Raw genomic sequence first — 22,850 nt, 5'->3', positions numbered from 1 at the left:
AATGCACAATGAGTTTGCTCAAGTTGGCCAGTCTAAATAGTCGCTCAAACTTATAAGGGTTGTGCAAATCAATTTTCATACAATTCAATTGCGATGATGGAAACATGCACAAATTGCACAGTTTACGAGAGTTTTGAACGTTTAAATGAAAACCCTTACTATATATTTCATGGCATAAAATTTATTCATTTAATATTACAAACTACAATATATTAAAATATATTCCTTATTTTTTTATTTTTTTGCTATTAGACCTGATTGGCTGATGAAATATCAAAGCATGGTTGGATTGGTGGCTAGTCAGGTGTGGTGGACAGCAGAAGTAGAAGAAGTATTTAATCAAGCTAAAAACTTTGGGAACCTAAGAGCCATGAAAGACTTTTTGAACAAACAAAATTACCAAATGGACGAACTAGTACTAAAAGTGCGATCAGATCTTAGCTCTAATGATCGAAAAAAATTCAAAACTATTGCCACTATAGATGTTCATGCCAGAGATATTATTGAGGCCTTTGTTAGAGATAATGTTCTAGATGTAGGCGAATTTAGTTGGGAGAGCCAACTGAGGTTCTATTGGTTAAAACTTTATGACAATTTATTTGTAATTCAATGCTCTGGGCGATTCGATTATGGCTATGAATACTTGGGCTTGAATTCCCGCCTGGTTATTACACCCCTCACGGATCGTATTTACTTGACCATAACCCAGGCTTTACTTATGAATTTGGGCGGCGCTCCAGCTGGTCCAGCTGGTACTGGTAAAACTGAAACAACTAAAGATTTAGCCAAAGCTTTGGCTCTTCTGTGTGTAGTAACAAACTGTGGTGAAGGAATGGACTTCCATGCAGTAGGTACAATTTTATCCGGACTTGCGCAATGTGGAGCATGGGGCTGTTTTGATGAGTTCAATCGCATTGACATTTCAGTATTGAGTGTAATTTCTACACAACTTCAGACCATTCGTAATGCTTTAATACGAAAATTACAAAGATTTGTTGTGAGTATTGGAAAATTATGATTTTGCCCTATATAAACAAAATATTTAAAAACAAAATGGAAGATCGAATTGAAATCTTTAAATATCTCGTATATCGATTTGAATTTATGAAATATTTTCATAAAATTTAAAAAATTGTTTAATAATTATTTCGTTTGGACGAAATTTAACACATAAATTTTGTCAATGATTAAAAAATCAATGTAATTGAATAACCATAATGTTCAAGGAGTATTTTACGTTGAACAGTGCGTTAAACATTTACATACATACATACATACATACATACATACATACATACATACATACATACATACATACAAAAAAATTAATTACGAATGTATTTAAATTCATTCAAAATTTGTTTATAATATACCTCCGAATCTAATTATATACATTAATTACATTAATATTGTGATACATACCTATATACAATAACAAATTGCGATTGCAATTATTATTTTTTAAGCAAACAAATTAGGTTTGTTCCTTTACTTGTCAAGTTTACATGTTTATACCAGAAATTATAAAAAAGAACAAATTTGAGCAAATAAAAGTATTTTTTCTTTACAGAACTTGCAGATTTTAGCCAGAACATTTTTTTCCTGGCAAATAGAAATAAAAATTGTCAAATAAATTATTTGTTTAAAAAGTACACTGAAAACAAAACATTTTTTTAAATTTTTTCTTTATTGAAAGAGAAATTTAGTTTTTTCTGTTCCCGTACTTTTTACAGAAAAGTTCTGGAACAAATCTATTGTAAAGATTTTTTTTACAGTTGTCAAAAAAGATAAAAATTTTATTACTTTGTAATTAGAAACTAATAATTAAAAAGTAACAAATTATTAAAAAAATATTAAGGAATATTTTTTTTCTGTGTATTTAATTATTAAAAACATTTATTGTAAATTAGAACAAAACAAAATATTAAAATAAATTAACAAAACAAAATACAAAAAATATACAAATTTTAAAAACTTCATCAAATTTGTAAAATAAGGTCTTTAACAAAGAGATAATTTAGACAAATAAAATATATATTTGTTGTGTACATTCAGTTTGAAGGTTGTGAAATCAAAATTGACCGCAAAGTTGGAATATTTGTAACAATGAACCCTGGATATGCGGGTCGTACAGAATTACCCGAGTCAGTTAAAGCTCTTTTCAGACCAGTAACCTGTATAAAGCCAGATTTGGAATTAATTTGTTTAATATCGTTGTTTTCTGATGGATTCCTAACGGCCAAGGTAAATAATGAATTTGTAGGCAAGATTTTCATAAATGAAACCATAAACTGTTCTATAATTATTTCAGATTTTGGCAAAGAAGATGACTGTTTTATATGCTCTCGCCCAGGAACAGTTATCTAAACAGTGTCATTACGACTGGGGTTTACGCTCTTTAAATTCGGTTTTGCGCATGGCTGGTGTAATGAAGCGTCAATCCAACGATTTGCCTGAGGCTGTCGTATTAATGCGAGTTCTGCGAGACATGAATTTTCCAAAATTTGTTTTTGAGGATGTACCATTATTCTTAGGACTTATTAAGGTAAGAAAAAATATTTGTGAACGATTATTTAAAACATGTGTGCATATGTATTTTATTCACAATAATATTTTTTTACAATATACAATGGTATAAAAATTATCAGGATTTATTTCCTGGTATCGATTGTCCTCGAGTTGGTTATCCAGATTTTAATGCAGCAGTACGCCATTGTCTCGTGAACGATGGATTCATTTTGTTGGCAGATCAGGTAATCATGAAATTAATTTTTACCAAAAAAGTATTCTTGTTGGCATTTTTTTCTGCTGTTTACTTTCAAGATATTGAACCACACAATGTTTGTCTCAATATTAACAACAACTGCAACAAAAAGAACAGTAGTAACATTTACTTGCATATATTACACAGACACATTTTTCTAAGTTATTCCGACATTAAAATAAAATTAAAAAAAAATAAAATTTTGTATTCCTACTTGTAGTGGTATTTATAGGTCGGTGCCAAAATAACGACTTATCTCATTTAAAAATATATATATATCCCTATTTTAAAATTCACACAACATAGCAACCATCAGAATGTATTGGGGGTGTTTTAGTATGGTTATTATATTTGTAACACTTCGAAAGTCTGTCTGTTATACACATCATGCAACCTAAGCGAGAGAAGTTAAAGAGCTGAATTTTCACTTTTTTAGTATTGATCGTAATTCGTATGTTTTGGATCATTCGTCACGAATGTACCCTTTGTAATCGAGAATGAAGACAGTCGTCACTTTAGTGTCCCCTTTGTAAGCGGGAGCGGAGACAGTAGTCTCTTTACTGCCCTCAAGTAACCTAGAGATTATACTCTTAAAAGTTGTTTTTTTTTGTACTTCCGAAAGTAGTTATTTTACCCATCTTTTGGAGAAATGATTATTACTTTCTGCTAATGCCACCCCCTGGTTGACTCAAATTTATATCTTTAGGGTCAATAGCCACATTATTGGCCCATAGTATTCTGGAGAGTAGACACTTGAAATTTTTAAATTTTAGTTCCATTAATATCTTACCACCTGGCTGACTCCTATTCGTATGTTTTTGTGTTTCGTCACAAATAAACTCTTCGAAGAGTGTTAAGTATTTTTCAATTGCAATTTGCAAAAATCATATCCTCATTGGGTGAAAATGTGATCTTATTTGCATTAAAATATTTAAAGGATATTGATGAGGCAATTCCGATATAAAAAATTAGTTTAGATTTCTAGAAGAAGTGTAAATCAATAAAATATAATTATGAAATGTTTAATCAATAACATTAAAAAATACAAAATAGAGTAATAGATCAAATGATCCAAACAATTATTAGAAAAACGCACTGAGTGCTCTTTCAAAATCTTTAACTGCCAAAGGAAGGCGACTATATCATGTATTCAAAATTACTTATTATTTTCGAAATTTAATGAAAGAAACGATAGATTTCATGTTAAGTCAAATATTGATAAATTCAAATTTAGTCGTTCCACTACTAAAATATCTAAAAAATGTTATTCTAATATAGAGGTATAATATAATAATATTAAATATTATAAAATAATGCAGCAATATTAAAAAAATGAACAAAAACCCTAAAAAAGCAAAATACTTTATTGACCCAAAAAAATTAACAATACGTTCACATTTTATCAAAAATCTCGTTAATTAATATAACGATTTTACTTTTTATGGTAGAAAATTAAAATATAAGATATTCTTTAAAAAATACAACAAACAAATTGCTTTATTTTGCTAAAAATAATTGTTCACATAAAGTTTTTTCTTTAAATTTATAAAATTTTATATAGGCAAATTACTTAATTGATTCACTGTATATATTTTTAAGTCTTTTTGTGGTTTTCAATGTTAATAAGTAATTAAAAACATTTTTAGAGCTTTTCTTAATTTTATGAGCATTTTTTGAGTGTTTTATTGTATATTTAAATCATATTTCGGTTTCTCTGAAGATGAGTATTAGCAATCGATGCAGATGTAGTAGTTATCGTCTTGAAATGATGGTGCTGTTAACAACAATGTCATAATCTTGCCATTATTATCCTTGACATTTTACGATAAATTTAAAAGAGCAACAATAACAACACTACATAGTACAATGCGAAAAAAATTAAAAAAAGATGTAAATCCTTTTTGTACATCACAGGCGTAGACACTTTGACACATTCTAAATTGTACTTTAAGAGGAAAGTAAAAAATATAAAGAAGAAAAACTAACGAAGAAGGACAAAATATAATGTACTTAATTTCATGTAGTACATCATTAAAAAAAAAATATATCAACAATAAACTAAAAATATCATCTCTATTTCTGAATAAACAAAAACAATACAACATCATCTAAACTCAAAAAAACACATCCATAAAATCTGAAAAGAAAACATTTCCATTTTATAAATGTACTTGATCTTTCAACATTATGTCACCAATGCCACCTTTCCCCCCTACTTTTTTGTTTTGCATCCAATCTGTTGTGTTGTAAGAGTTGTCCCTTTGTGTTAATTGCTTCTGCTCTTAACACTTGTAATTGTGTGTCCATATTATTTTTTTCTTCTAACATTTTCAACAATTTTTTTTACTCGGTGTCTACATTTTTTTTGTGTTACAGGAAGACAAAGTGGTACAAATGTATGAAACAATGATGACCCGACATTCCACTATGATTGTTGGACCAACAGGTGGTGGCAAGACAGTTGTCATAAATACACTAATTAAGGCCCAAACCTTTATGGGTCTACCAACAAAATGCATTACACTTAACCCAAAGGTAAATATAACAAAGTATATTGTAGATGGAAAAGTCTACATGTAGAGAAGCACTTAAGAATGACCGGATCTTATCTTTGTTTTTGCATTTTATGCATTTTAATAGCATCTGTAAGAAGTGAAAAATAATAGGACTTAAAATAATTTAGCAAATCCTTAAAATAACAGTAGTGATTTTATTTAAATACTTAACTGTAATTGGAGATGATAGAAAAATAAACTCGAGTTTAAAAAAGGTTTGGTTTGACTAGTTGTAGTTTTTAACTCCAAAAACCTCTAAAAATGTAACTCTTGAAAAGATACAGAAAAACTCAGAATCATGTAAAATTAGTTTTAGGTCGTAGTGCCAATTAGTTCAAAATGAGGAGATATTTTAATTTAATGTTTGCATAACCTTTGAAGAGTTAATATTTGTTAGTTAGTTAGCTAGTTAGTAAGTGAGTTAGAAAGAAGTTAGTTAGTAAACTTGAAAATTCTTCTGTTATACGTTTGTCGAAAAAATGTAAAGTTAACATCAGGACATTTCATGGTTTTTGGGTCTGAAAGGTTTGCTTAATATTGTTTAGTTAGTTAGCTAGTTAGTAAGTGAGTTAGAAAGTAAGTTAGTTAGATAGTTACTTACTTACATAGTTTGTTCATATTCAAACTAACCATTAAAAGTACCACTTATTACGGAGGCACGTTTAAAACTTTTAATAAGTCTTTTGTGCGTTGAGCAGATTTTTACGTAACAATTTATTAAGTTCTATATTCTTGTATTTGCAGGCATGTTCTGTCATTGAATTGTATGGTTTCCTTGATCCAAATACGCGCGATTGGGTTGACGGTTTATTCTCAAACATTTTTCGAGAAATGAATAGACCACTTGAACGTGATGTATGCATTTAAAATAAAATTTCAGTAAATTAATATTTCCTAGTCCATTAACGGTTCCTAATAAAGAACCTTTTTGGAGAACTATTCCAATTAAACAATTTCGTTAACTACACATCTATAATTACTCGGACATGAGTTTCTGTTATTATTAAATACGTAAATCTATTTTCAACTTCAGTCGTAAACGTTTAGGAGTTTTTCGGTTGATTTATATGCAATAAATTATGGAATAAAGTATGTTTAATCACTTTTTTTAAATTAAAAAAAATGAAAATAATATTTTGCAAAACAATATTAATCCCAGTTAAAAAATAAACCTTTAGCATATTTAGTTTAGCCCAATGAGGAGATTGTAGAAAGTAAAGGTTCTGTCACATAAACATCCCTTCAAACATTTAGCATATTAGTTTAGCCCAATGAGGAGATTGAAGAAAGTGAAAGCTGTGTTACTTAGTTTATCTATGTATTATATAAACCTCCCTTCAAACATTTAAAAACAAAACTATTGCGGATCACCTCAGACGCCACTTCAGAAAGACTTCTGGATGATGCGAGAGCGGAAAATTTACAAAATCGAAATATATACATTGATGTCGAAATTTCATCAGTACATTTTTTAAATAATCTGAGTCACACTGTTTATACCCTACACTACATTAGTGGGGAGGGTATAAAAACGATTCTAAGCCGATTAATAGTTTTAATATTGTATTATATTAAAGTATCAGACATATATTTATGAAAGGCAATGTTCGGCGAGTTTTTTACAAGTATTTCCAAGCGAACTTTTTAAGTTTTACACGAGTAACCTACTCAATAGAAAATGTTTGCAGGGATATTTCAACTAATAAATTCTAAACCAACTCAGTGTATTCCCATATCTACAAGTCAAAATCATTCAGGTGTATAGACCATCATCACTATGACAACAATATCAACCAACTACTATAGTAGTTACACGTATACGTGTAATGTACGTGCGTTAAAACCTTTAACATAAAGACCCCAAGAGAGAATTGAATGTTTTTTCTTTTCCTCTTATCTAATTTCCAAGTTTACATAAACCATAAAACCAGTAGTGAAAACAGACTAAATCCCAATAGACCTCAGTGTACAACAACAAATAAAAAACAACATTGACATCAATTTTATAATTTTTCTATTTTGATAAGCATGCAAACGATTTAAAAAAGCATATACAAATAGGTAATAGGGTGTCTCGCGGATCACTCATTTGTACCAGCGAGCTGCTGCCATTGAAAATCCTCATTAACCTTCTCAAATAAAGTAAAATTTTACTTTTCGAGCAAAAATCTTGGAAAAATTTTTTAGAGGACTTGTGATTCCAATTTTTATATTATTACGATTAAAATATTTACAAAACTATTTGCCGGTTTGTTTGGTCATTTAATGATTTTGTTATTCATGTACCATAAATGATATTTCATGGTCTAAAAGTATTAGAAAAAAAGTTTTTTGTACAGTAACTTGAACTTTTAAGAGGTGTACCTACATCAGATAAAAAAAGGTTTTTTTTTTTTGGTACACTCTAATGAGCAAGGTGACGTTTGAATGATTTCACAATTACAAAGTCAAAATGCATCAGTGTAATAATATTGATGCATAATCAAAACTTTTTGAGTGTCTCATTTATGTTCACTCATATATTTGTTAAATAACAAGGGGAAGCTCTCCTCGCAAACACATTTCGAGTCAGTACAATATAAACGAGGGAAATTGTTTAATTGGAAATAATAATTATACATTATGTGTAGAGAAATCAGTTCATTTAAAATAAATACATATGAATGTATCTTAATATTTCATAAATTAAGTACATGTTTTGCAAAACTACATTCACTAAGAAATATGTACATCATCAGTGGGTTTAAAAACCTAAAAATTTAAATTAAAAAAATTAGGAGGAAAAAACACAAAAGGAAAATAATGCAATCATTTTAATGTATCCCAAAGGAACGCCGCTATGTCTGTTTTGATGGAGATGTTGATGCGCTTTGGATTGAAAACATGAACTCAGTTATGGATGATAATAAGCTGTTAACATTAGCAAATGGTGAACGTATTAGATTGGAAAATTACTGTGCTCTCTTGTTTGAAGTAAGTTCTAATAGAAAATATGAGTCTGTATATCATGTTCCTAAATGCAATATTTTATTTCCTAATTTTGTTGTTCATTTGAGGAATCAAGGAACACTTTACTTTAAGAAGAGCAGCACATTCAATAGTTTACAAGCATTAAAGCTCACTTTTAAAAAAAAATGTATCGTCATATGGTATCCAAGAAGCCCTAAGTTAAAAAAAAATCAAAAATTAGAATAAATAAAGAAAATGTTGAAATTGTTTAGATTACACAAATCAACAAAATTGAACTTTTTGCGTGCAGTTTAAATAAAAACAGCTTATACGTTTGTATTTCCATTCGCTGAGTTCAAAATCGTTATTAGGTGATTTTTATACCCTTCACCTTCGTGAGAAGGGTATATATAAGTTTGTCATTCCGTTTGTAATTTCTATAATATAATTTTCCGACCCTATAAAGTATATATATTCTGGATCCTTATAGATAGCAGAGTCGTCTGTCTGTATGTTTGTTGAAATTAGTTTTTAGAGGACCACAGATATCCGAATCGAGATCCGAATTTTCAATAATTCTGTTAGACATGCTTTCGGGAAGATCGCTATTTGAAGTCAACAAATTCGGTCTATAAATAACGGAGATATGAGACAACCTCTGAAAATTTCATCTAAAACTGAGATTTTTTATTCATGCTTAAACAGAAATTGCAAAAAACAAAAATCATACGGTAAATTTTGTTATTGTACTCTTGTTTATAAAAAAGGCAGAGCGAGAGCAGCAGAGCAAGAGTAGCAGAGCGAGAGCAGCATTAGTGTGTTGTATGTGGAGCTTGGCTTAAGTAAGAGGCCATAAAAAGGAAGTTTTTGAATTTCCAAGAGTAGCAGAGCGAGAGCAGCATTAGTGTGTTGTATGTGGAGCTTGGCTTAAGTAAGAGGCCATAAAAAGGAAGTTTTTGAATTTCCTATAATATTGAACCTAGAAATATGAAATTAAGTATGTAGTGTCTGAATTAGGTGAAAATCCATAAAAGGGAACTTTATTTGTTTTTCAAAAGGTACTTTTTTCAAAAGGTATTTTTTGAGTTTTCTATAATAATGAACTTAGAAACATCAAAATAAGTATGTAGAGTCCGGATTAGACGAGAACACGCCAAAGCCGATTTTTTGGTACTTTTTCGTTCTACAAAAGGTACTTTTTGAATTTCCTATAATATTGAACCTAGAAATATGAAATTAAGTAGGTAGTGTCTGAATTAGGTGAAAATCCATAAAAGGGAACTTTATTTGTTTTTCAAAAGGTACTTTTTTCAAAAGGTATTTTTTGAGTTTTCTATAATAATGAACTTAGAAACATCAAAATAAGTATGTAGAGTCCGGATTAGACGAGAACACGTCAAAGGCGATTTGGTACTTTTTCGTTCTACAAAAGGTACTTTTTGAATTTTCTATAATATTGAACCTAGAAACATGAAATTAAGTATATTGATTCGGAATCAGACGAGAACCGGAAAAAGTGAATTTTTTGTACTTTTATGTTTTTTAAAAGGTACTTTTTGAATTTTCTATAATATTGAACCTAGAAATATGAAATTAAGTATGTGGAGGCCGAATTAGTTGAGAACCCATAAAAGGGAACTTTTTGGTACTTTTTCGTTTTTCAAAAGTTACTTCTTAAATATTCTTAATAATGAACCTAGAAACATAAAATTAAGTATGTAGATTCGGAATTAGGTGGGAACACATAAAATATAACTTTTTGGTACCTTTTTCGTTTTTCAAAGGGTACTTATTGAGTTTTCTATAATAATGAACCCAGAAACATGAAATTAAGTATGTAGAGTCGGAATTAGGTGAGAACCGAAAAAGTGAACTTTTTGATACTTTCTTGTTTTTCAAAAGGTACTTTTGAGTTTTCTATAATAATGAACTTAGAAACATGAAATTAATTACGTAGATACCGGATTAGGCGAGAACAAATCGATGGAAATTTTTTTGGTACTTTTTCGTTCTGCAAAAGGTACTTTTTGAATTTCCTATAATATTGAACCTAGAAACATATTAGGTATGTAAAGTCGGAATTAGGTGAGAACTGGAGAACGTGAGCTTATTGGATTTTCTATAATATTGAATCTAGAAACATTAAATTAAGTATGTTCAGCCCGAAGTAAGTGATTTGAAAGAAGAATTTTTGATACCGACTTTTGTTTTAACACACCATGGTGAAGTGTATATAAGATTCGGCATAGCCGAATATAGAACTTTTACTTGTTTTTTTATAGAGATTGTTTACGCTACTCTTTGGAAGTTTTTACATAATTTTACATAAATAATTTTCAAAGTTTTTTAACAACATGGAAATCTACACAAAATCATTTTTCTAAAGAGTATAATAATGATGACAGTTCTTGCAGTATAGCTAGATTTGCCTTGCAATGAAGTTTAAAATTGAGCTTTTTTTGTTGTTTTATCCTTATAACTATATTTTAGGGTAAATTCATTTGAGTATTGATATTCGTTAAAAATCTCAGTGAAATATTTCGAGTTAAATACAGCTTTTGTTAGTTATTTTTACATACTCATGTATTCAAAATATTACACAAGTCACAATCGGTGCCGTAAGGTTGTATGTCGTAAGTTTCTATTATTCTTTTGTCTTTGTCATAAATTTTGTCTGCGAAATATTAATGACATATTATGATACAACAATACGATACCGATAGTGAATTGGATAAATGCGATGTCCTTTTAAAAAAATATAGTTGCTGATGTTTGTAAGTGCTTGTCATGATGCTTTTGAAGATCGTATTGCTTCCAAAGTTTCATATTTCTATGTATGTATTATGTAACATGATGTATGAAGAACAAATATTGTTAAAAGTAAAAAACACATATCAATTACATATTTTTTTCAATATATTTCACTAAATTTTTAACGAATTTGCAATTGCTATTTAAAAACGTTGTTATTATTATATACAAAATCAAATCGTTTGCCTTAAATTAAAGTTTTATGAAAGTTTTAAGGTTCTAAGAAATTAAGTTAAAAATGCCAAAAAACGTATATAAAAATGTTATTTTCACAAAAACGACAATATCTCGAAAACTAGAGCTAATCGAAAATTTTTCATCTCAGCGGGTGGAAATACATAGGAATCAGCTATTTTTATTTAAAAGGCATTTTCAGTGTCTAGCGTTATTTATTATTTTAGAAGGTTTTTCATTCTGCTAAAAAAATTTAATGTAAAATCATATATAAAAATATATTTAATATTTGTTAAAAATTCAATCATTTGTAAAATTTCATGCTTTTAAAAACAGATACAAGATACATTTTTATACGTTTAGTTTTTTAAATTTATTAATTTTAATATCCTTAAAGAGAAAAATTATCGATATTAAACATTACGTTACATTTAACTAAATTAGCCTAAATAAACTTGTTCCTCTTTTGAATTTATATGATTTGATATGACAATATTTTCCTTTCCCCTTTAATAGTATATGTACAGTTGGGACGAACGTCGAAGTTTTCGAAGCGAATATTTTTTTTAAGCTTTTTTAGTTTAAGCGCCCAATGAAGGCGGTTAATGTTTTTATAATGGGAACACTGCGAAGTTTAATTTTGTACTCCAAAACATTAAAGGGAAATAATTTATCCAGCAGTTCGACAAAGAGTCAATGCATACGAAAATGACAGTAATTTTCACTAATAGTTAAGCACCTGGATGATCGTAATTCGTATGTTTTGGGTCATTCGTCACGAATGTACCCTTTGTAATCGAGAATGAAGACAGTCGTCACTTTAGTGTCCCCTTTGAAAGCGGGAGCGGAGACAGTCGTCTTTTTACTGTCTCTTTGTAGGGTGTAGAGTGATGATTGACTTCCTCGTAGGACAAGCCCATGTTAAAATGGTTGGTCACCTGTGTTGTTTGGTGGCTAGGGGCCACCACAAGTGGTAGGTTAAATGGTCAGTTCGGCACTGTCCCGTCGAACTGCTGGGTAATTTTTGTTCGTATTTGTATTTAGTATGCAAAACGATGAAAAAATGCATGAAGTTTTGAAAGTGGCATATGTATGTAAATATTTTTTCCTTCGTTGGATAGATAATTTTGCTTAGAAGATAATTGATCGAAATATTAGGGAAAGATAATTTGAATGACACAAGTTTCAAGTTGTAAATTTTTGGCATATCTACACACTCATCGCTTATGACGAAATTCGTCGTACGTAATGAATTAATAACATTTCAAATTTCCATCATAAACATTTTATTCATTCGTCAAATTTACGCAACGAATTTTTGTCGAGTAGTTTGTCGTATGTCCCAATTATGCGTATACCATAAAAAGAGGGGCAGATATAATATCCAGGTAATTTTAGCTACACTATATCGAAAAAAATACCATTAGACCGACTCACAAAAAATGGTGATTGTGTTATCCCCCTTAAAATATTCGCTGTTATGTAATATGATGTTAGCCAAAATATTTTCGGTTAAGTGTTGTCCATTCGTGAGCTCGACACAATTTTTCATGTTAAATTCAATATTTTACTCAGCTTCAAATAATCGTTGTTATGTTTTACGATGGTTACCAAAATATTTCTAGTCTATCGATAGCAGCTTACGAACGGTCATCGCTAGACTTAAAATATCTTGAGAATCATCGTACAACAAAGCAAGGTAAATTTTTAAGAGGGGTAACAAAAACACGATTTTGCTTTCCATACAGAGTGAGTCGGTCTAATGTACATACATATATATATATATGTATATTGATATCGTAGGTTGGCAACTTACAATATGCATCGCCTGCTACAGTTTCTAGAGCCGGAATGGTGTTTGTAGATCCCAAAAATTTACGATACAGCCCTTACTGGCAACGGTGGATATTAACAAGACCGGAATCGCAGAGAGAATTGTTACAAGTATTTATAATAAATAAAAGACAAAAAATGTATTTAATAACTGTACAAATATTTAAGGACATGTTTGAAAAGCTGATATTACAGGCGATTGCATTTATACATGAAGGATTAGATGGTACATCCCAAGGAAATCCACTTAAGACTGTTATTATGCAAACCGAACTTAATATGATTGTGCAATTCTGCAATATGTATGATGCTCTATTGCCATCCTTTGAAAAACTAGATGATTTTTCATTTGGGGCGCCACCTCCTGTCCAATACGATACTGATACACTTGAATGTTGCTTTATACAATGCATTTACTCATCACTGGGTGCCTGTTTGGTTGAGCATGATCAAATAATATTTGATGAGTTCATAAAACGTATTTCGGGGTTTCCTTGTGTACAAGATGCTAAAGATAAACCAGCATCTGGAGGTCAATTACCAACATGTAAACCTACACTTTACGAATATTTTTATAACCGTGAAACTTCATGTTGGATGGCTTGGGAATGGGTTGTACCCCGATATGTCCATGACCCAAATACGAAATTTAGCGAAATTTTAGTGCCAACGGTGGACAGTACACGAACTATAAGCATTTTAAATCTTAATAGTTATGTAAGCATTACTTCTCCGTATCCTGTGAAACTAATGTTCATTCATCTTTACTACACAGATTAAACGGCCTGTATTATTGGTGGGTGAAGCTGGAACATCGAAAACTGCAATCATATCTCAATATCTTAGAAATCTCAACAAAGACGTCAATGTTAGTAAACTAAATACTTTATCTATTTCGACTAAGTATTAAGTTTATAGAATCATCATTAACGATTTTTTTGTATTATGAAACTATTAATTATTAAAAATGTGTCATTTACTTTTTATCCAGATTATTTTGAATATTAATTTTTCATCAAGAACCTCATCAATGGATATCCAACGTACCCTGGAGGCTGCTGTTGAAAAACGTACAAAAGACACATTTGGTCCCCCAATGGGAAAGAAAATTGCTTGTTTCATTGATGATATGAATATGCCACAAGTTGACGAGTAAGTATACAATATAATTTACATAACATTTATCTTTATTTAGTTTAAACATAAAATAATGTTAAAAGGTCCATCTCAGTATCTATGAAAAAGTTGTTTTAGGTCGCGTAGGTTCTTCCCTACGACGAATCTGGTTGAAATCGGTCCATTATTTCACCTAGCCCCCATACAACCCTACCCCCCTGAAGGGCTTTTGAGTTCATAATTATGTTAAATATTGAAGTATCTCTACAAAAGATACCTTTAGAAAATTAAGAAGCATATTTTTTATAAGTATTATGTTTTTAGAAAACATTACTCTGAAAGCATAGTCCAAATTTCGACAATATGATATATCTGGAGATATATCACTTCAAAAATGAAAAAATACACGGCTATAGCGGTTCAGATAGCATTAATTCATTGTTTTCAAAAAATGTTTAAATTCTTTTTTTTAAACTTGTACATTATATTACTTGCTTATTTCAATGATTATATTTATTTACATTTGCAGTTATGGAACCCAACAGCCAATAGCATTGTTAAAACTACTCTTTGAATGCGGTGGAATGTACGATCGTGACAAGGACTTAAATTGGAAGAAGTTCAAAGATTTAACATTCTACGGGGCCATGGGTTGTGCCGGTGGTGGACGTAATGATGTTGATCCTCGATTCATATCAATGTTTTCCGTTTACAATATTGTTTTTCCTAATGATGAATCATTACTTCAAATTTACGTATCAATTTTTAAAGGTCATCTCCAACATGGTGGAACATTCAATCCAAAACTAATACCCATTGCTGATATAATCGTCCAGATGACACTGCGATTGTTTAAGGTTTGTTTTGTATAATTTTTAAAGTACATACATATTTACCTCCTTATTCATAAACAAATTTTTCTTTTATAAACGATTTAAAAATCAAATTGAAATTTTTTTTAAAAACCTTTTATAAAATAAAATGTTGTTTATGAATAAGGAGATTAATGTTTAATAAAACAAATAGAATCATACCACTTCAATATTTGGAAGATTTCAAGCTAATTTAAGATTTTTATGTAACCATTAAAAATTTGAATAATATTCGTATATTTGAATATTGTCAAATATACGAATATTTCGTATTTAATTTATATGGGAGGTGCCACGACCCCAGCTTCTAGTCCGCTTCGACAAAATTTGTTTTTATATATTCTCAAATATATGTATTGATTTAATATTTCGTTTGTAAATTTAGGACTCTAGCAATTTCAGTATCTGAGACATGCGACTTTTAATTCTTATGTTGTATATGTGCATGGCTCCTTGTTCACTTGAAATTTCAAAGTAAAAAGTAGCGAGTAGCTTCTTTCGCACATAATTTCATGTCAAGCAAAGTTGTATATCATTTTTTTTTTTTTGACATTGAGTTATATTTTAAAGAATGAGTTATATTTGATACACAGAAGTAAGTTTCTTACAAGTCAAAATCTTATAATAATATCAACCTGTTGTTTGCGATATAACATTAAACCATTTAAGTTTCACTTCTGGGTGACATACAGAAGCTAGAATCGCGTAGTGAGCCGATTTATTTAATTTAAAAAAATCGATGAAACGACGTTCAATAGCAGCTAAAAGTTCGTCAATAATATTTTGTTTTATAATACTGCATTCATTAATTAACATTTTCTTATATTTTAGTTTTATTGTGACCAAAGTTGGTAACAAAAACCCATATAATATATAATCATCTTGTAAAAAAATCTATTGCCATCGAAATTGGTTCCATTATTGTAAGGTAATCTTTCAAATATTGTATGTCAATGCTGGTGATATGCGATATGGTCAAAGATTCGCATATTTGTTCTAATTTAGTTTCAAATGTTAATAGCCTTTTAATGGAGTCATATAAAGAATTCCACCTTGTAACGGTTGGGGTTAAAAAATTGCCTTTTCCTAATATTTCAGAAATTTTTTCTGAGGTTTTGGGCCTATTGCATTTATTCCAAATTTCATTACATTTGCTTATAGTCTAAAAATATTTTAAAATTACGTTTAAAAGTTAGTTTAAATAATAATTATATTATTTTTTTTATATACACATTAAATTATCGCACTTTTGAATTTACATACCTTTGAATGATTGTCATATAAATTAGTCTTTTTTAAAATATTGATATAATCTGATGTTCCAATTAAATTTAAGGTGTGAGAAGCACACCTTATATGTTTCGGCAATTTAATTTCTTCAATTTCTATATCTTCACAATTATCATCCGTCAAAATTCCAAATTTTTTAAAGGCTTTTACAAAATTTGAAGCGTTATCTGTTACTGTTGCAACAACCTGTTCAGGTTTAATTTTAAATGTTGTATTTATTGTGTTTATAATTTGGGCAATTCTATCAAACTATGTGGACTTTTAAAACGCTTGCATGATAAAATAAAAGACTCCCTTTCCATTGACTTTTCATTTATTACGTGGGCAGTGCATCCAAAAAAACTTCTTTTGCCAGCGCTCCATATATCTGCTGTTGTACATATAAATTTTGATTTTCTAACTACTTCTTTTGCTTTCGAAATGTATTCTCTAAATTCTTTTTCCATCAAATTTGTTACTAATGTTCTAGAAGGTACTACTTCATTTTTAAATAAATTTTGAAAAGATTTCCGTTCTACAATTGATATTGGACTCATAGTATCGGCAATAAAAAACAAAATCTTTTTTGCAAATTCGTCCTTCTTGTTTTTATTTGTTAAGCTTAGTTTTTGGTATTCTTTATACTTTTCGTCGTTACATTTCTTTAGATGGCTCAGAAAATTTGAATTACTTTTGGTCATTCCTTTCAATGATTTATAACATGTTTTGCACAATGCAACAACTCTGTCTTTTTCATTTTGCTATTCATGTAATAATAAAAAGCTATAAACTCCATTTCGTTCAAAAAGATGTAAGCAAATTAACTTAACTAATAAATAATGTTGGTTTTGTCATTCCGTTTGTAACACATTGAAATATTGGTTATAGACCCACAAACGTATATATACTCTGGGTCCTTCATAAATTCTAAGACGATCTATCTATCTGTCCGTCCGTCTGTCTGTTGAAAGCACAACAGAGTCCGAACGGAATGAGCTATAACATTGAAATTTTCGACAAATATTTTCTATAGATAAGGTTTGTTTGGTATTGAAAATGGGCAATATCGGTCCACGTTTTCGAATAGGCCCCATATAAGTTGACCGAAATTTTATGAGGATCGGCCCATAATTGAGCCTACCCCCCGTATAAGGTCCCCTTCAAAAAATTACTTTAACGATCATTACTGACTTCAAAATACTAGTATTGCAATCAATTTGAATGTAATTAAGTCTCTTATGATCCAAAACCTCTCTACAGTTGTTATGTGGTGGGTATATACAAGTTTTATGTGGTGGATATATGAGATTCAGCACAGCCGAATATAACACTCTCACTTGTTGAATTTCATTTTGGTCAATTTAAAGATTAAGGAAGTTTATAATACGTATTTAAATACATTATTGTACTTACTTCTGTACTTTCAAAATATTTGTGAATAATCTTTTGACTTTGCTTTCGTCTTGGTACAACAAACGAAGGATCTTTGAGATCATCGTCGGATGAAAAATCTTCATCACACGATCCCATAATTGATGTTAGTTAGTTAATTAACACGATATAGATTAAAATATTTTAAAATATTTTTTTTTTTCAATAAATAACAATATTTTACGAAAAATGGTTTGAATATAAAATATTCCAAAATTTTTTCTTGAATGAAATGTATTTCATTCACAACTTAATGAATAAAATAAAAAATATATATTCTTACTATAACAATACAATTTGAAAATATTTATAGGGTTTTATATTCAATAGAGTATTTAAAAATATATTTCCAATATAATAAATAAAACAGGTCTTATTTAATTTTATATAATATAAAATGAACTTTATATTAAAACAAAATATTTAAGAACTGTTAGTAAAATTTTTATAAATTTTGTTATACATTAATTTGAATAACATTTTTTAGATTTTATCATAAATACATATATGGTGATTGTTATCCTTTCTTGAATAATATAAATGTAATTTAATATTATTAATTTTTTCACATAAACATATTTTTAAAATTATAATTTATATTTTGCTAATATTTTGAATAAAACTATTCACGTTATACAGCTATGATTGTTTTGTAAAATGTCTTACACTTATATCAATACAATTTAAATCTGTATGATCCGATCTAGCAAAATACTATTTTTTTTTTGGCCATTAAGTGAAGCTGTTTTTTTTATGTTGTTAAAAAGCGTCATTAGTGATAATATCTTAAAACCTGATTTTAAAATACTTTAAAAATATGAAAGATCTTACAAAATCTCAATTATAAATAAAAGAAGAAATTTAAAAGTAAAGTTAATAATGTAATAGTAAAGTAAAAAAATGTCTTAAAACATAGTCTAGTACCAAACTAGTATTTAACTAGTACCAAAATCACCAGTAGTAGTTCCCAACTGTAAACTTTTCTATACCATCATAATGCTCAAATTAACATTGAGTGTGTTTGAAAAATTACTAACTTATATATATATATATATATATAAATATATATAATATATATATATATATATATATATATATATATATATAATATAATAACTATTATATATATATATTATATAAATAAATAATATATATATATATATATATATTGTATCTTTAGAAATAAAACCGTATAAAAAACTAGTTGTGATGTAATTTTCACTTGGAATTGTGCAGGAGGATTGCAAAATATTAGAACTAGTATCAAACTGGTTCTAAAGAACCCAATTGGATCCAAATGTACTATTATCAGTCTAGAACTAATGGTACTAGTAATTTTTCAAATTTTTTTAATTTGCATGCACTATTTATTCTCTCATTTGAAGGGATATATTTGAAGATATCGATTTTATGCAAAATGTTTCAAAATTATATTTTAATAAAAATTTATTTTTTTACCACATGTCAAACAGAAATCAGTCTACAAGTGATGCCATTCGTGTGAACTTAGTATAAAGCAGTTTAGATAGCATTAATTCGTTGTTTTGTAAAAAAAAATATGTTTCAATTCTTTTTTCAAAAAACTGTTTATTTGCTCAGAGGATAGCCTTTACAATTTCCTTTAAGGGCTTTATAGTCCCATAACAGTATGCTTTAACTCAAGAATAATTTTCTTTTTTCTCGTATAATACTTCCATTTAAAGTCCACAGAGTACGAACATATTTTTAATTCACTTTTGTATAACAGTGTAATTGATAAATACGCATTGAATAAAGAATATAAAATGTCAAAATCAGCGCCGCTTAAGATGGTTATAAAAGTAGAAAGTATGTGTATTTACTTTAAGCATTCTACGCGTCAAAACATTCTACGCTTTTGTACTTGTAACTTTCAGCATATCAATACATTGATTCTACTTTTTTGACAGACGCATTGAATGCGAGAAAGCGTAGAACGCGTGATGTGGACCTCCTGCTAAACTATCAATGCTAGTGATTTTTTTTCGATGGACACTCGTGTAGTTTAGGAGTCATACACCAAAACTTAATTTAGAGCGATTTAAACGGAAACGTATGAAATCGCATATTAAGTAATTTTATTATCATCTGCTAAAAGATATTGTATTTTCGCTATTTATTCGTCTTATTGCTGTTGAGTTGTGTACAAAATTTATGGCAAACGATTTGCATATGCAAATCACATTAATTTTTCATAATCTTTGCCAAATCGTTTATTTTACAATCGAAAATTATTCAAAGCCAAATAAAAGTATGTCTTCCTCATAGGAAACATACATAAATATAAAAGTATAAAAACAAATTTCTTACAATTCATGTATAAATTTCTTGATAACGAACAAAAATAAAGTAAAATGCATTGCAAAAATCATTTTATATTTTTAAATGTTTTTGCGATTATACGCCAATAAATAGTACGTCTGTATATGTTGTTCATATTAGGCTTGTTTGAATACGTTTCTAGTAAAATTACTCCATAAAAATTTGCAATCCAAAAATAGGATTTTGTGAGTTACCTAAAAATCAAGTTAACTTTTTGCTAATTTATTATGATTAAGGAAATGAAAAAAACATTTCCATAAAATTTTAAATATAAAATAATATAGAAACTCGTAACAAATTTGTCAAACAATGGTATTGAAAAAATTAAATTATAAAAATTTTTGTAGCAATGAAAAATTAATTTACTATTTATAAATTAATCAATTATGGACCTATCCTTATATAATTTTAAAATGCGATTGAGGATCGTATAAAATATGTTCATGTTAAACTTCATGAATGTTTCTTTTAAACAGTTATGAGCGTTAAAGTTATTTTCTGAAACAATCATCTTTTTTAATGTTGGGGTATAAAAATGGTAAAACTAGTAAAAAATTGTTTGTAACCGAGCAGACTTATTATATACAGTAACGAAAGAAATGACTTTCAAAAGTCTATGACATTTCATGTGTTTCAAAGAAGAAATTGTAAAAGAGGCAGGAAAAATCTATATATATATAAATGAATGTGTGATTGTTTGAACGTTATGGACTACAGCCTATTCCTCTATGTTGGAAAATCTGAAAAACTATTGTAGGTAGAATTTTCAAAATCGTTTTAATTTCGGCCCCTTTAGGGAATAAACGGGTAAAAACTGTATTTTGGTACTTTTTTTGCACCCCATGTATCTTTTAAACCAGCGAACATTCAAACAATATTTTTGACTCCTTCATAACTTGACGAAAAAATAAAAATATAAATATAAATTTTATATATATATATATATATATATATATATATATATATTATAATAAATATATATATATATATATATATATATATATATATATATATATATATTATATATATATATATATATATATATATATATGTATATATATATTAATATATATATATATATAATATATATATATATATATATATATATTATATATATATAAAGGGTAAAAACGGGTAAAATCGGTAACCTCATATCTCCTAAACTAGAAAAAAATAGTTAAAAAAAAAAATATATATATATATATTATATTATATATAATTATTTATAATATATATATATATATATAATATATATTATATATATATATATATATATATATATATATTATATATATATAAAGGGTAAAACGGGTAAAATCGGTAACCTCATATCTCCTAAACTAGAAAAAAATAGTTAAAAGCTTATCGTCGTTCATTTAAAAAATAAGCGGACAGGTGTCTGGTACTTTTTTTAATTTCGGCCCCTTTAGGGAATAAACGGGTAAAAACTGTATTTTGGTACTTTTTTTGCACCCCATGTATCTTTTAAACCTGTGAACATTCAAACAATATTTTTGACTCCTTCATAACTTGACGAAAAAATAAAAATATAAATTTAGTACTTTTTGGTTATTCGGATGTTTAAGGGGTGAAAATTGTACCTATTTTTGGTACTTTTTTCATAAAACATTGATTTTGGTTTATTATCTTTTACATATAAATACGTAATAACGGGCTCCCACTACGATGTTGCAACATTTTGGAATGGAATTTTTAATTCCTTAATGGCTAGAAAAAAGTACCAAAAGGGGTAAAAACTGGAAATTTGATTTTATTCAAACACAATGATACAATTTAGATAAAATTTTTAGATTTAGAAACACTAAATATGCTAATGAGGTGTTATTTGGAAACCCGGTACCAAGTGATATTTTTTGGCACTTTTTCATTCTCCATCTGGTAGTTTTTGAGTTTTCTTCTTTCTGAAATCGAAACATGAAATTAATAATAAAGAGACTTTTCAGTACTTTTTCGTTCTACACAGGTATTTTTTTTGAGTTTTTCTTTAAAATTAAACCTAGAAGCATGAAATTAAGCATGTAGAGCCCGGAGTAAGTGAGAATCTAAAAAAAGGGGACTTTTTGGTACTTTTTCGTACTTCGACTGGTACTTTTTGAATTTTTCTATAATATTGAACCTAGAAACATGAAATTAAGCATGTAGAGCACGTAGTAAATGAGAATCTATAAAAGCGGACTTTTTGGTACTTTTTCGTTCTACAAAAAGTACTTTTTGAGTTTTCTATAAAAATTTAACCTAGAAAAATGAAATTAAGCATGTAGAGCCCGGAGTAAATGGGAATCTATAAAAGGGGACCTTTTGGTACTTTTTCGTTCTTCAAAAGGTACTTTTTGAATTTTCTATAATATTGAACCTAGAAACATGAAATTAAGTATGTAGAGCCCGGAGTAAATGAGAATCTATAAAAGGGGACTTTTTGGTACTTTTTCGTTCTTCAAAAGGTACTTTTATGAATTTCCTATAATATTGAACCTAGAAACATGAAATTAAGTATGTAGAGGATGGATTAAGTGAGAACCTATAAAAGGGGACTTTTGGTACTTTTTCGTTCTTCAAAAGGTACTTTTTGGATTTTTGTATAATATTGAACCTAGAAACATGAAATTAAGCATGTAGAGCCCGGAGTAAATGAGAATCTATAAAAGGAGACTTTTTGGTACTGTTTCGTTCTACAAAAGGTACTTTTTGAGTTTTCTATAAAATTTAACATAGAAG

General features: G+C 28.5%; 1 protein-coding gene across 1 annotated transcript in view; it reads left to right on the top strand.

Moving 5' to 3' along the window:
* LOC111684599 (dynein axonemal heavy chain 10) overlaps positions 1-22,850 on the top strand; it is a 126,287-nt gene that overhangs the window by 67,233 nt on the left and 36,204 nt on the right. The window contains 12 exon segments of the mRNA XM_046948842.1: positions 253-997; positions 2,056-2,244; positions 2,312-2,545; positions 2,649-2,753; positions 5,141-5,299; positions 6,064-6,174; positions 8,149-8,292; positions 13,057-13,197; positions 13,255-13,803; positions 13,862-13,954; positions 14,078-14,238; positions 14,732-15,059. Coding sequence (XP_046804798.1) covers positions 253-997; positions 2,056-2,244; positions 2,312-2,545; positions 2,649-2,753; positions 5,141-5,299; positions 6,064-6,174; positions 8,149-8,292; positions 13,057-13,197; positions 13,255-13,803; positions 13,862-13,954; positions 14,078-14,238; positions 14,732-15,059 — 2,959 coding nt within the window.

This window comes from Lucilia cuprina, chromosome 4 (assembly GCF_022045245.1).
Source record: "Lucilia cuprina isolate Lc7/37 chromosome 4, ASM2204524v1, whole genome shotgun sequence".
In the NCBI taxonomy this organism is placed as follows: Eukaryota; Metazoa; Arthropoda; class Insecta; order Diptera; family Calliphoridae; genus Lucilia; species Lucilia cuprina.
This window is presented reverse-complemented; position numbering and strand designations above follow the sequence as displayed.